The sequence below is a fragment of the Mytilinidion resinicola genome, assembly GCF_010093595.1.
Source record: "Mytilinidion resinicola strain CBS 304.34 unplaced genomic scaffold BDZ99scaffold_11, whole genome shotgun sequence".
Taxonomy (NCBI): Eukaryota; Fungi; Ascomycota; class Dothideomycetes; order Mytilinidiales; family Mytilinidiaceae; genus Mytilinidion; species Mytilinidion resinicola.
Window position 1 is genome coordinate 1,467,287 of NW_022985447.1, and position 13,596 is coordinate 1,480,882.

The window sequence follows — 13,596 nt, forward strand, 5'->3', positions numbered from 1 at the left end:
AAAGCTTTCTGGCACTATGTGCCACTTGCACAGCCTTCAATCAGCCCTCGATTCGTCTCGACGGTGCATACTGGAGCTATGCTACCCGATCTACTTTCCGAGTTCCCAACCAGCCAGTCGTCCAATCAGATGGCGTACGATGGCAGAAGATGTATCGCAGACTGCTCACGCAAAGCCGCGTATTTACATGGGGCAGCAACACTGACGGCTGCCTGGGACATACCTACAAAAACTCGCAAGCTCTGCCAAGAGGCATGTCGCCAGGGCGATTTTGGGCTGCCCCGAACGTTAATGTGCCTTTCCCTACGGAAGTAGAGCATTCTAGAAAACTGGGAATCATTGCAGACATGCAATGCGGGTGAGCAACTCCAGAGTTTTCATCTCCAAACACCCAATCGTTTCTAAACAGGTGCACAACTAATGTTGACGCCAGTGGCTGGTCGACAACACTTCTTACTTCCAAAGGCTCCCTCTATACTTTTGGTGTTCTCGATGGCTTGCACATGCCGCGCGAAGTCAGCTCTGACAGGTACGAACTCTTGAAGTATCCACCTGGGTTTCCTCAGTCCACGGACAGATACGATCCGGCAGTAGCTACGCGACAGTTCTCGTCTGGACGATCTCACATCCTAGCACTATCAGATAGCGGCAGAATTTGGTCCTGGTACGCCTTTTGTGAAGACGCGCTTCATGTCAAGTTCCTTCATGTCGACATCAACGAAGCATCGTCATCTTCGAGCAGTCAAATTCTGACCGCGGACGCCACCCGAATTGGACGCGTTCGGCAGGTTGTGGCTGGGTGGAGCCACAGCTCTGCGTACATTTACGGGACTGGCATCATCTTGTGGAGCCCAGTGAGACGTCCGCGAGGAGAACATGATTCAGATATGATGTTAGTCGTCGACTCCGCAGTCGTACCGAAGACAAGCTACCAGCGGACGAAGCATGCGTCTCGGCAATCTGAAGACGACAAGGCCCTCGGGGATGAAGTAGGCATGGTCAACAACTACATCGTGCTTGAGCATTTTGTTGTCTTTGTTACAGATCTTGGAAAGGTGTTTGCCGCAAAGATCGGTGCCGAATCGACCACCACCGATATCATGGAACTCCGTCGCCTTCGGAACGGCACTGGTACGCATTGGGATGTCCAAGGGTCTTTCCGACACTTCGCCTCCTTCAAGAATGACGAGGTCATCGTTGCCGACCAAGGCTACCTCGATAGATGCTGGGACGCGCGTTTTGACAATCCCGATCAGATAAATATCCAAGGCCTGCAGCGAATTCCCGCTCTCCAAAACACCGGCGTGATATCCGTTGCATTCGGCGACTACCACTACCACGCACTCCACAGCAATGGCCGCATCACCTCCTACGGTAAAGACCCTCGGGGGTGCGGCGCGCTCGGCCTCGGAAACGAAAACGACTCCCAGGCCTTGATCCGCGGCATCCACGTTGTCGGTGCCCGACGCGAAGGTCAACTGCTTCCCGAAACTTACACCACTGGCCGCCAGGTGTGGTTCGAGAAAGAAAAGCGGGAGTACATGCGCTTCATGGGAGCCGGTGGCAAGGATCCCGCTGAGGCAAGCGAGCGGATACAACTTGCTACTCACGAGCTCGCAGTCAGAGGCGAAGTCAGCGAGTGGTTCGAGCAGGAAACGAGGGACTGGGATAAGCGTCCCGAGCTTAAGGATGCAGATGAGGATGGCTTGGGTGCGTATTTTGCGCTGAGTGTGAGTGCGGCCGGGTGGCATAGTGGTGCGCTTGTGCTGGTCAATGATGTGCTTGCGGAGATGCTGCCTGAGGCTTGCAAGGGTGGGCCGCCGGAGAAGTCGCTGTATGAGGAGAAGCCTTTTAGCTGGGAGTGGGAGAACTGGCCCAGGCTGAGGCTTGCGGATGGGAGGGAGATGCCTGGGGATGTGGAGTTCTCGGAGTGGAGAAATGGAAGGCCGGAGTTCGAGCTGAACTTTGCGGTTTGAGACTCCTTATTGGTAGAGACTCACTACTGATGCAGCATCTCTTTATTGTTGTCCGTAGAGTTTCCTTACAGCGCCTGTAGTGTTTCATACCTCTTTTTAGAATTCTGGAATACATATATCAGTATTCCAAACTATTGATAAATTCGCCAGATCAACCCGATGGCGGCAGGAGGGTGCACACAGATCGAAGACCCATTCCCCTTAGGGTTTCATCAGTGCATTGAAGCCATGCACTGGCCGCAAAGTGCGCACGGGTCTATGACGAGGTATTGTACCAGACATTGCAGTGAGTGTGTCTAGCAAGTTGTCATTCAACGCCTCCCGATTACTGTCCGGCGATAGTCTATTTTTTAACATCGTTACATTTTATGTTTGATGAAACAAAGAGTCTAATCAAACAGCTCACCCAATGGCCATGGCTTCTTCATAGCGATAGGAAATGTTAAGTTTCTCTACACAGGTCTCCTGAAGGTCTTGCATTTACTTACAGTCATATTCTTTAGCGGTACGAAACGTCGACTCTATCCACAAAGATCGCTCAACGGCCTTGAATTTCCTTGTAGCCACATGATGAGGCGTATAGTCGACTGAGCCCGATCATCTTGCGGCTGAGTTTTGGAGCATAGAGTCAGCTAACTCCGATCATCTTGCGATCGAGCTACGGAGCATCGTCGTTGTCCATGTCACGATGAAACACCTCATCATTCCGAGCAACTAATTAGAGCACTCGGTTCAAACAGCCACCCAACGGTCTTCCCTTCTTCTTGCAGTCATGTTGCACAGCGATACGGAACTTCGACTCTACCCGCACAGTTTCTTTAAAGGTCTTGCATTTCCTTGAAGTCATATGATGAGGCATATATTCAACTAAACCCGATCATTTGTCGATCGAGCTTTAGGACATCGTCATTTCTTTTTGTCACTGTGAAACGTTCAATCGCTTTGAACAGTTAAAGGAAGCGCTCAGTTCAAAGAGTCACCGCATCTTGGCAGGAGTATAAGTATTTTCTTTCCATTCCTCGAAGGTGCCTTTTCCTGCAGCACACTTTTACTTCACGAACCTCATTCTCAAATCAGCTGTCAACTCCTTTTCTGCACAAAAAACTCTATCTATCTTCAGTAGCTGCACTTCAGATAAACCCACAGCATCTCAGTCCCGCCGTGCTAGTAACAGCATCATTAAACATCTTCGACACCATCTCCCCCTTTCGCACCACCTCCACATCCAGCAATCACATTATCTAGTCCCGCAAGATGTGCAGAACAGCCATATTCGATCACGCCCGAGAAGGACAAGACTGCACCCACAACCACAGCACCTGGACCATAATCTTTCTCTGTTCTCTCTGCCCTGAACGGGCCGAACGCGGCCATCTCAGAAGCGCCCGCTTGATTTTCTCCACCGAACCCCAGGTCCTCTTCTTCTTACGTGCCGCCAACGACACCACTCCTTCCTTCCCCGGCTGGGACATCACACTCTGTCCGAACTGGAATGTGCAGAACAACATACGCGAAGAAATGACATTCAGCTGTTGCCCGAACTGCATGCGGTCCAAGTTGGGATTTGGGGAGTATATTGGCGCTGTACCGTTTCTCTTTGAGCTCAAAGAGGAGATGGAGCAGCTTGAGGACTGGCTGTTTGGGGGAGGGGCGGTGGGGTCGTTATTGGGTGATGCAGTGAATTATACATGGTGCCATCCTTGGGAAACGGGGTTTCTGAATGGGGTTCAGAATGGAGGGCAGAATGGAGCCTAGAGTGGACATTGGGGTTGACGTTAGAATGGAGGGGAGAATGGAGCGTAGAATGGAGGTTCGGATAAAGGACGGAACGGAGAATAGAATGGAGAATAGAATGGAGGATATAAAGGGGCGTGACAGCGGGTCTGGTGTTTCCTGACTTAGATGGCTTGTAACTTGGTGTATCATATCTCCTACCTATTGTCTCTATGGGTATTTCTCCTTGCTTAGTGTATTTTGCGTTGTAAAGTTATTCGAGGGAACTCCCCCTCAGGTTTACGCGGTCTTCTCTTTCCGGCTAACTAGCGCCCTCTTATACCCTTATGTAATCCGCCCCAACCCCTCTCTATTAAAGCGCATCACCTCCTACTACCTCTACTATCCCGTCTCATCATTCGCGCCCTAACCCGTCTTTTCCAATTTCCGCTTAATGAAGCCTTGCTTCTAAGCTGCATCTCACAGCCCTCTTACAAGGTTCCTTTCGCTTCACTGCGTCACCGCTTCGTCTAGAACCGTCCCATCCTGTCTCTCAACGCTTTTGTGTCTCACGGTCCGAGCTAGCTTTTAGCGCCTCGTCTCCTTGCTTGCCTATTTTCTCTACTTAGCTTAGAGAAGGAGCCGTAGATAAAAAGATAAAATTAGCTCTTTCTATAGTGTTATGAACTCCTTGTTCACCTAAAGATGCCTCAATCACAGATTGTACTTGTCTGATCTCTTGAGCCAGGTAACTTCCAGAAGTGAGGTTAGCATGGTTAGGTTTGGGTCCACTTACCAGTTGCTAAGCTGCAGGCTAACCGCAGACGAGGAAGCGTGAGGTATAAGTCTAACGTTAGAACGGGTCAAGGTGGCTTTAGTAGTATAGAAGGTGTGTAACAAATAGGTTTGTTATATTTGCTGTAAAGATTCAATCTAATAAGTAAAATTCAAAACATAAGTTGAGTATGAAGGAGAGAAAGCAACGCTGAGAACGACCGTGTTCTTATACCTTTCCTTCCTTTAGACAATTTGATCCTTCTCTGTCTTCTCTATCCTGCTCTGCTCCGAAGTTAGCAGAGCACCGATATCACCACAGAGCATGCTGTTATGCTCTGCTCTGCTCACTTAAGCCTCCGCCAAGATAGATTATATAGAGAACATCACCTGACCCTTTGTTATGTGATCCTGCCCCGCGTATCGTTGTGCGACCGTTGTTGCTCGTTGATATCGCCTGGCGTTCTGCAACCTGCCCGTCACTGTTTCCTGTTGGCTCTCCGCTGGTCTTGTTCGTAACAATTATCAGTGATTAACTACATATAGGAAATCCTGAATGGGCTGACTCATGTGGCGGATACCTGGAAGAAAGACATACTTCCAGGGTCTGTCCGCCCAGGGGCCGTCGATCTTGCAACCTTGGAGACGCTCGAGCTTCTCGCCCCCAGTAACTCTCTTGTCGATAGGTAGGAGGTTGGGCACTCATGAAATCGAATCGCATCTTCCGCTCGGTCGAAGATTCGCAGGTGAGAAACGAGCTCCTCAACAACATTCTCAGATATCGAGGTCAGATTTCCAGTCTCCGAGTATTCTTTGAGAATTGCAAGTATCTCGAAGTGGTATCTGGTCCTCTGAACAGACTGCTTGGGAAATATCTTGGCTTCTCTCTTCGAGACAGCCTTTCCGCATGCCACACAGAGCCAACCAGGCGGTTGATTGAGTTCCCTGACGGCAGGAAAGTCTACCAGAAATCAAGTGTCCCTGATGTGGCTTGGGAAATTACCTATGTCTAGCCTTGTCTATTCTGCATCCGAAGCCTCGAATCACTTGCATTTATGAATCTGAAAAGGGAAACACGACGAGACAAACCAGCACCCTCGAGGCGTGTTGGTTCCGTGGAGAAAGAGCTCGCCAGCCTTGCATTCGATCTGGGCTTTCATACGGAGGCCTCGAACAAAGCTAAAGACTGCCGCGGTGAGCCAACTAGTCAGGTTGCGAGCGCCCAATACGCAGAGGATCATATCTTCTCTGGGCCTGATAATCTCCATAGAGCAAGACGTTGTGGACAGCCCTTTATCCGCCGCACTAAGAGCACAAATCATAGCTACGCGCGGCCCAGGCGTCGAATACGTGTAGTTACAAAGGCCTCATTTCTGCCGCTAATTAAAGAACCCTTGAGCCAGCAACTCGTTGAGCTCTTCTTCGTCAAGATGGTCCCGCGCAAGTTGATTAATTCGCCGTCGCTTTCGAGGAGCCTTTAATGATGACGCCTCACTTTTTTCGTTCCCCTCACCATAGTTTCCTTCATCCTCGCTGATAGAAATTGGTTCATGAGATCGCTTCGACGGCCTAGGGGCAGAAGGACCTGCCTCATCGTCTGATATTGGACTGCTCTCTGCAGGATGTACCCGTTTACTCGGACCATCGTTGGTACCTTTCCCAGGATAAACGTTGACGGAGTTACTGGGTGCAGATCCCGTGTCGCTCGTCATTGGATAGGGATATCCGGGATACCTGTTTGTGAGAGAAGTCAACCTGTGACCTCGGGACCGCAGGAAGGATCCAAATTGTATCACCTCGTTCAAATTGACGGGTTCCTTTGTGACCATATTCCAATGCCCATGAGCTTCTTTGGGCTTCCACGGCCGCTTAGGGCTCTTGCCTTTCGCTGATTGAGTATTGCTCTGCCGAGAAGCCTTTGCGTAGTCTTGCACAGCGCGAAGCAATTCAAGTACCTTGTCAAGGAGGCTTTCGTCCAGCGTTTTCACGTTTGGACTGTTCCAACAGCCACCCCATCCGGGCTTTGAGTCAAGTCTCCGTGTCTGCAAGCACCATCCAGCCACCAGCTCTGGAGCCTTCTCTGACTGGACTATCTCCTCTATGAACCCGTCCCCCATAACGAAGAGGCATAATTCGGGGTACTCTGATACATTGCTGGGGTTTTTGGAAGTGACGGCTAAGAATTTGTCGTGAATTATGTCCCCTGGGTTAGCAAGTTGCCATAATGTTGGGAGTGTCTGCTCCTCGTGATTTTGCTCGTCCAAACGAGTTGACAATCGTAGGATGGACGACGAAGGTTCGTTCCTTCCAACTTTATGCAAGTTGTAAATCGAGGACACATATTCGCGGGCGTGTCCGGTACGTTCGGGCCCAAACGCAGCATCAAATCGATAATGAACTCCATCTTCCAACTCCTCTATCGACGTTAACCAGACCATCGATGACTCTTTAGTCTTTTTCCTGTTTGATTCCTGGGAAAATAGCCTACTTGAGAGACATGCCCGTGAGATAGTCGCGAACAGATTGTCCTCAATAGTTATGCTCCGAAACGCTCTAAACCAACCCACGAAGACGTCTTTGTCGATGTAGGGAAGCTGAGAAACCTTCCAATCGCCGACAATTTTCTGGTCTGCGTGCCGTACAAGAGCTTCAATGGCGTCCACTGAGACTGCTAGATAGCTCAGCTCCCTTGTCTGCTCCCAGGACGGCGAGAGGTAAGCCGATAACGTGACCATAACCAAAAAGCATTTTGTCGGCCTGTACAAGTTCTCGTTCTCCCTATCTTTTCCTGTCCACATTTGTTCGATGTTATCGAGCGCTTCTGCGCTGACGCGCCAACAGTCCCTTAGAAATCGTAAGATAGCTCGCGCAGCACTTTTGGCTTGTTCAGTTGTTCTCATCGACGTCATGAATGCTGATAGATTGTCTTCGGTGATGTAGAGCGACATGAAACGGGATCGTATGCTTCTTGCATCGCGAACGGCACCGTAAGCGCTGTCTAACCGGTGATAAACACTTCCCACGACCGGCGGGATTTCATTTGCTGGTTCTTGGGTATTGTCGTCAAGACCTATTTCCATGCTCGAAAAGTTTAGGCGATCTAGCATGGATATTACGTCACTGTCATTTGACAGACTATGAGTGTCACTCGCCGAGAGGGATCGAAGCTCGGAAATAATGGTCTCGCGATATATATCGCGTGCCCAATCGAAGATGTAGTCGATAATTAGCAGTAGGCGAAGAGCTCCCTCCTTTGGTACGAGCCGGCCATCCCATAGATCTACAATCCGCTTCATTCTGTTAGCCTGGGCTCCCGTGCTGGGGTAACGAGACTAACGTAGGTCTTGACACCAGCATCATACTTGATAAATGCTGCGGAGACTCGCCATTGTTCCCCCCTGTAGGATAAGAACCAAACCAACGGACTGGTTTCGGAGCTACTGTCCTCACCGACAGCATCGGCCAAGTCCTGCTGAAGCTCGAGCAAAGTTCGGATAGCAAAGGCAGTTTGAACCTCAATATCGCTGAACCCTTCTCGGCCTTTCTCGGACTTAGCCTCAATTACAAGAAAGGGGAAGAGGACAGGCTCTCCGTCGGCGCGAAATGGGGTGGACCTAATGCTTTCTCCGATTGTTTTACCGCCAGAAGATGCCCGTTTATCTTCAGACCATAGCAACAGGCGCTCAAGTCTCTTGGTGATTCGGAGACCATACACTCGATCAGGCTTTTCTCTTTTTTTAGGTAGATCGGCCATCACTGTCGGAGAGTGAAGGATCTCCTCTTCTGCTCGATCATCGAATAGTAGCGATACACCCTGCTCATGACTCGTTCCTGTCAATTTCGAACGCTACATGCCAAGGACCAAGAACTCACGGTTCTTCTTTCCATCGGGTAGGGTTGCAAGAGCATGGCAACCTTCTTTTGCGTCGTTCCTCTAAGGATTCTGCAAACTGGTTTGGCGCGCTTAGAGAAGCCTCCAACTCCGATCTCCAGAGTCGGGCCCGACAGGAACGGCTGTAAGGTCAGCCGGTATATCTTCCCCCTTTCGAACATATTCTTACCATGTGACTTCAATAGTAAATCGTACAAGGATTTCAGACTCGAGTAAGAGTCTCCATCCTGCCTCGTTCCTCCTGCCTCTGTAGCACAGCATTGCCAGCTCCGCAATTCGTTCCGCCCGTCTTCTAGTTTGCTCTCTCCAGGGATGGAAATCTGAATCGACGCTGATGCTCTCCTGATAGAGTGAAAAATCGATGCGGCCGAGCTTTTGAATATCGCTGAAGGTCTTTGTATGACTAGCAGGCCATGCATTTCGGGTGACTGGCCCATCAAAATGAATTCTATATTTCTTCATCAAGGCGCGGTACTGTTCCTTTTGATTCAGATCCATATCGAAGTTTTCTCGGGCAGTTGAGAGAAGCGAAGCAATGCGTAGTGCTTTCGCGTGACAATATTTAGGGAAGGTTGAAAATGATGGCTGTGCCGCAATTGCAGGTTGGATTTGAAACCGAGATTGCAACAACCCGGTTTCGCTTGGCAGCCAAGTCAGATTGCAGCCATGCTTGTAGGAAAGCCTGGTGATATCTCCGACGCGAGGAGTCGCTATGCGAGGGTCTAGTGAAGGAGAAGTACCGTATAATATGATACACGTCTCACCGCATCGCTGCTCACAAAATACGCTGTAATTATCACGCTGGACGTGCGTCGCCTCGACCAGGAATCCTTGATCGCTTCACAGCTGATCTGGACGCCGCCTTGACTGGACGCTGCCTTGGAATGGCGTCTGGACGTCGCCTTGGCAGAATGTCTGGACAGAAGGCCACCTTGAACAACAACTTGAACGACAAGCAGATTTCGAATGACATCTCAAAGGGCATCCAGGAGCTCGGTTAGGCTTATACAAGCTCGACTAACTGCAGGAGCTCGATTGAGCATGACGCTAAGTAGGGTCAGCTACGGCACATCGGAGAGGCCCAAACGGGTTTCTATTCCAGCTCTGTAGCATCTTGTTTGTTCCTCGTACTATTCCGACGCTCGCCACTCACGTACCATTACGACGCTCGTACTAGTCCGACGCTCATCATTCACGTACTGCTACGACAGTCGTACTAGTCCTCATCTTGTACCAGTCTAACGCTCATGTACTGCTTCGACGCTCACAGACCACTCTGCTGGTCACCCTGTTCGTATTGGTCGGCAGTGGAGCGTTCACATATTAGTTAGGTCGGCGCCTTCAGCAGGGTAGAATAGCAGAAGTTTCATCAAGGGAGGGGAGCATCCGATGATATTGTGAAGCGTTCGTGAAGAGGGGCAATTTCCGCAGGGGATTTGGGGTTGCGGGACGTAGCCTCGCGGCTTCCGCGCGCGTCAGCGCTTCCCGCAGGGCAATTGTTCCTGGCCACATCTCCTGCGTGTAGCAAAACATGCAAAGCCACACAGCAATTGTCCTCCGCCGCCACTCCCGCGGAAAAAGCAGCAACAGGGGATGAGCCGTCAAGGTCGGTTTCTAGAACACGATGGTGAAGCTATTGTTTCTCTCGATGATCTCGCTCCCGTGTGTAGGACCCGATGGTCCTTCTGTGAAGAATCTTGAGCTGATATGCTCTACGGTCGCCCTGGCTGCACTTAGTTCATCGCAAGGCCTGATCTCGCTTTTGAACTCTCCAATTCTCTAAAAGAGCGGCTGAGCCAAATGCGAAACACGGCCTGCTTTTTGATTGGCGAATTAGGGCTCGGCAAGGAATTGAAGGAGCCCGATTGAGCGCCTTGGTGGAGCCTTTTCGAGATTGTCGCGGTGGGGTTGGCGGTGATCCATGTATGGGCTTCGAAACCTGAGCCGAGATAATCTGGCAAAGACGCTGACGGTATGCCAGACGGCGAAGACGGTCACGACGCGCCAGATGGCGATGATGGCGCAGATGGCGACGATGGCGACGACCAACAACGATTGCCACAACGACTGTGACAGTGACTGCTACAACGACTGCGACAACGAAGGCGTACACGACGATGGCGGCAACGTCCACCGCAATATATAACAAGCTATAATAACGGGGCACATAATAACGACAGGCGGGCACGAGGGCGAGCACAACGGTGGGGTGGGTATGGACTCGGGTTGCAGCACTACAACCTAGGGTCAGCAACTCATATGCAGTAACGTATCAGGATAGCATGCTGATACAGGAGGAAGTAACAGGTAGTGCAACAGCAGTGCTGCAGCACAGTATCAGTACTGTATCAGGAAACAGGATGAATCAAGTAACGCGTCAGGAAGAGATACCACGTTATGCCCCCGGGGCTGGCCCCCCTCCTTCCCCTAGTATATAAACAACGAGCTAGACACCCATAGAAATCAGAGTTCACATCAATTTCAACCTGAGTTATGGCGAGCGCAGCAACAGCCGTCACAAGGTATAACAAGCACGGCGGCGGGTGGGCGCGATGGTCGCAACAGCTATCGCACGGGATGACAAGCATGGCAGAAGGACACCAAAAGCCCAGGTTTCTAGGGTGTAGCAGAACGAATCTTCATTACCCGTCAACCGTCGTAAATCTCAAGAGATTCCAACTGATCCATGTTTAGCCACCACCCCAAGCACCGTATCGCCATTCGACATAGGCACCCGCCACCAAACTCTTCGGACCAAAGAATGATACTCACTATGACTACCTCCTACCAAAGATACTGTAGTCATGTTCCCGAGCTGAGTGGTTCGTGAAATGCATTTGTCTGTCAAGGACAACACCGGCTTCCTAGCAGGCATGATCAGGACATGGCATCGGCCCGTCCATCTTGAAAGTTTTGAGATGTAGCTCGACATGATTTCGTGCTTTGTGCATGGTATGAAACTCATGGAGCCACACTTCTTCTGACTGTGAAACATCCCAGAAGCAGAAAATGCACTGGTATACTTCCCACACTTGCCGGGTGTAGAGAGCTCTAGGACTTTGATCTTATCAAACGAGAATATTGGCTCACGCTCTCTTGACTGTAGAGCCTCTCTTTTTCGGCATAGTGCGATCAGCGTATTCACTGTACAGATATGATGGCTGAGTGTATCCTTTTCGGCAATGGCATTGGCCGGTCGACAGATGAGATCTGCAACCTGTCTTCGCTCATGTAGCTAATGCTTAACCTGCTTGGGCTCCCATTGGCCTTTATCGAGGTCCAGGAACAACAGATCGATCTGCTTGTTAATCTCTATCGTATTGGCGGTTTCGATATAGTGCTTTCTTGTATTCTTCTTAGCTATCTTCAGCAGCTTAATCTTTGCGCACTGTAGATTGTCGCTTGTCTTTTTATATATCTAGTAGAGCTTAGTACCCGGTTCTTTCCCTTTCTAGATAGTACCGGACTCCTGTCGAACTTTTCGCGACAGGTTATCACGCAACTCCTTGAATTGAAGCACTTCTAGGTTGGCTTATATTGTTGCAAGCTCTGTCAAATTGGCATCTGTAGGTGCCCTCGGGTTAATGAAGCGACTTATGTGGGAGACGGCTTTTATAAGGGTAGTAGGAGAGGGTCGCCTAAGGAATGCTGCTCTAGATGCCACATTAGGCTTATTAGTTAGTTAATGTATGCTTAGTAAACGCCTATATTTATATGACCTATAAACTCGGGTTGCAACAAGTTACGACCTAGGAACAACAACTCAATACGGCTACGTTCCACTAGGGGCACTAGCCCCTACTATCGGGCCGTCTTCTCCTACTCAGCTGCGCATGGTTCTCTCGTAGTTGCGAGGATGGAAGCCCTAGGGGGTGCATCATTTCCATTTCCTATATAGACGGCCCTTCCGGCCACTACAATACAAGCAGAGTTCACATTATAACCTGAGTTATAGCCTGCTAGAGGTGGTTTTATATACCTGATTCTAAAGAACTAATTAGCCTTTAAGGGAAGTTTCTATATTTCGCAAGTGTAAGAGCTTCAAGTCGATCAAATTCAGTGTTATCAGAAATTTATAGGAGTTGTAGTACAAGGTGTTAGAAGGTTCCGAGGGCGAAGGGGGTTTTGTGCCCGCCGAGCCCACGGCCTTCGGTGAATGCCACACGCGGAAATTCGCGTGTGGCATTTCGCGGTCAAAACAAAACGCTCAGTGGTTCGCGACCACAACAACCAAACGCGTGGTCACCTGTTTCCTGTGACTCCACCGATTCGTTGGTGAATCAATTCATCGGTGAATCGGGAGTCACGTGATCATCGTCCAGTTGGTCGAAAGTCGGGCCCGAGGCCTGACATAACATCTATGTAAGGAAGGTTATAATGCCTTCTTTCGTGGCTTATGCAAGTAGTTGAAGGCGATCTTCTTTAAGGAATTTAGCATAGCTTGCGCATGATTAGTAGATGTTAAAACCAATAATGCAGCCTAAGCTGGTAAGGATAAGACATACCTAATGAGGCTTGAGGCGAAGCATGAGGAGGTGGATGAGATATTCGCTGGACTCAAAAACCCTGGGACGCCTGAACACAAAGCCTCTAGCGACTTTTTGAACAATGAAGGCGGAAATTGGAACCATTTTATGAGGCCTTGGGTCCATGAGGACGCGGAAAGATGGGCAGAGGCTCGACGTGAATTGCGTGCTGCTCAAGGCCGATAGGCATGGCAGCCTAAGAAGACGGGGATATCCTCCTTATTTCGTGCCTGTCTGCATATCTAGCATATACTCTCTGTATTCTCTTATTGTTTTCTTGTATATATTTGCATAGATCTCCTTACTTGTGTTTGTAAACTTCCCCATCTCCTTGCATGTGTTTCTATTTTCCTTTTATTGTAACACATCCCACCCTGTAGATCTCTTTGCGTCTATCCATGTACATATCATTGGCCGGCACACTATACTGCCGAAGGAATTTTCTTCCAATTCACTGTTCTGAACCTGTCTTGCTCACTGTGCACTACCCTCATCTAGCGCTTCATGAGAGATTAGGAGGACTATCATGGCGGAATCACCCTATTGGGTATTGGTTGGATTTCCTTACATCTGTTCATATATTAGAAGCTTATCTGGTATTTTATTCAAACTGCAGTGCCTTGCCATAGATATCCATACACTTTCCTGCCACTGTCTGTGGGGCTTCAATGCACTAATAGGAACCGGGGGCAGCGGATGTACTTCTAATCTGCAT

At 49.7% G+C, this 13,596-nt stretch overlaps 4 protein-coding genes across 4 annotated transcripts; 3 read left to right on the forward strand and 1 right to left on the reverse strand.

The window, feature by feature from the left end:
- Positions 1 to 347: 347 nt before the first annotated feature.
- BDZ99DRAFT_477640 (uncharacterized protein) lies at positions 348 to 1,976 on the forward strand (the record flags this gene model as incomplete). The annotated part of the gene is made up of 2 exons (XM_033722128.1): positions 348 to 358; positions 434 to 1,976. The coding sequence occupies 2 exons, from the start codon at positions 348 to 350 to the stop codon at positions 1,974 to 1,976; spliced, it is 1,554 nt and encodes a 517-aa protein (XP_033576166.1).
- A 1,254-nt stretch (positions 1,977 to 3,230) lies between these two features.
- BDZ99DRAFT_521641 (uncharacterized protein) lies at positions 3,231 to 3,731 on the forward strand (the record flags this gene model as incomplete). Its single annotated transcript, XM_033725647.1, has 1 exon — positions 3,231 to 3,731. The coding sequence occupies one exon, from the start codon at positions 3,231 to 3,233 to the stop codon at positions 3,729 to 3,731; it is 501 nt and encodes a 166-aa protein (XP_033576167.1).
- Positions 3,732 to 6,886: 3,155 nt separating this feature from the next.
- BDZ99DRAFT_533885 (uncharacterized protein) lies at positions 6,887 to 8,866 on the reverse strand (the record flags this gene model as incomplete). The annotated part of the gene is made up of 4 exons (XM_033726523.1): positions 8,525 to 8,866; positions 8,337 to 8,477; positions 7,801 to 8,287; positions 6,887 to 7,753 (listed from the first exon to the last, which is right to left on the reverse strand). Coding segments are annotated over exons 1-4 (1,824 nt in total), but the record flags the coding sequence as incomplete, so codon positions are not given.
- A 400-nt stretch (positions 8,867 to 9,266) lies between these two features.
- BDZ99DRAFT_521643 (uncharacterized protein) lies at positions 9,267 to 10,428 on the forward strand (the record flags this gene model as incomplete). Its single annotated transcript, XM_033725648.1, has 2 exons — positions 9,267 to 9,351; positions 10,337 to 10,428. The coding sequence occupies 2 exons, from the start codon at positions 9,267 to 9,269 to the stop codon at positions 10,426 to 10,428; spliced, it is 177 nt and encodes a 58-aa protein (XP_033576169.1).
- Between the last annotated feature and the right edge of the window lie 3,168 nt (positions 10,429 to 13,596).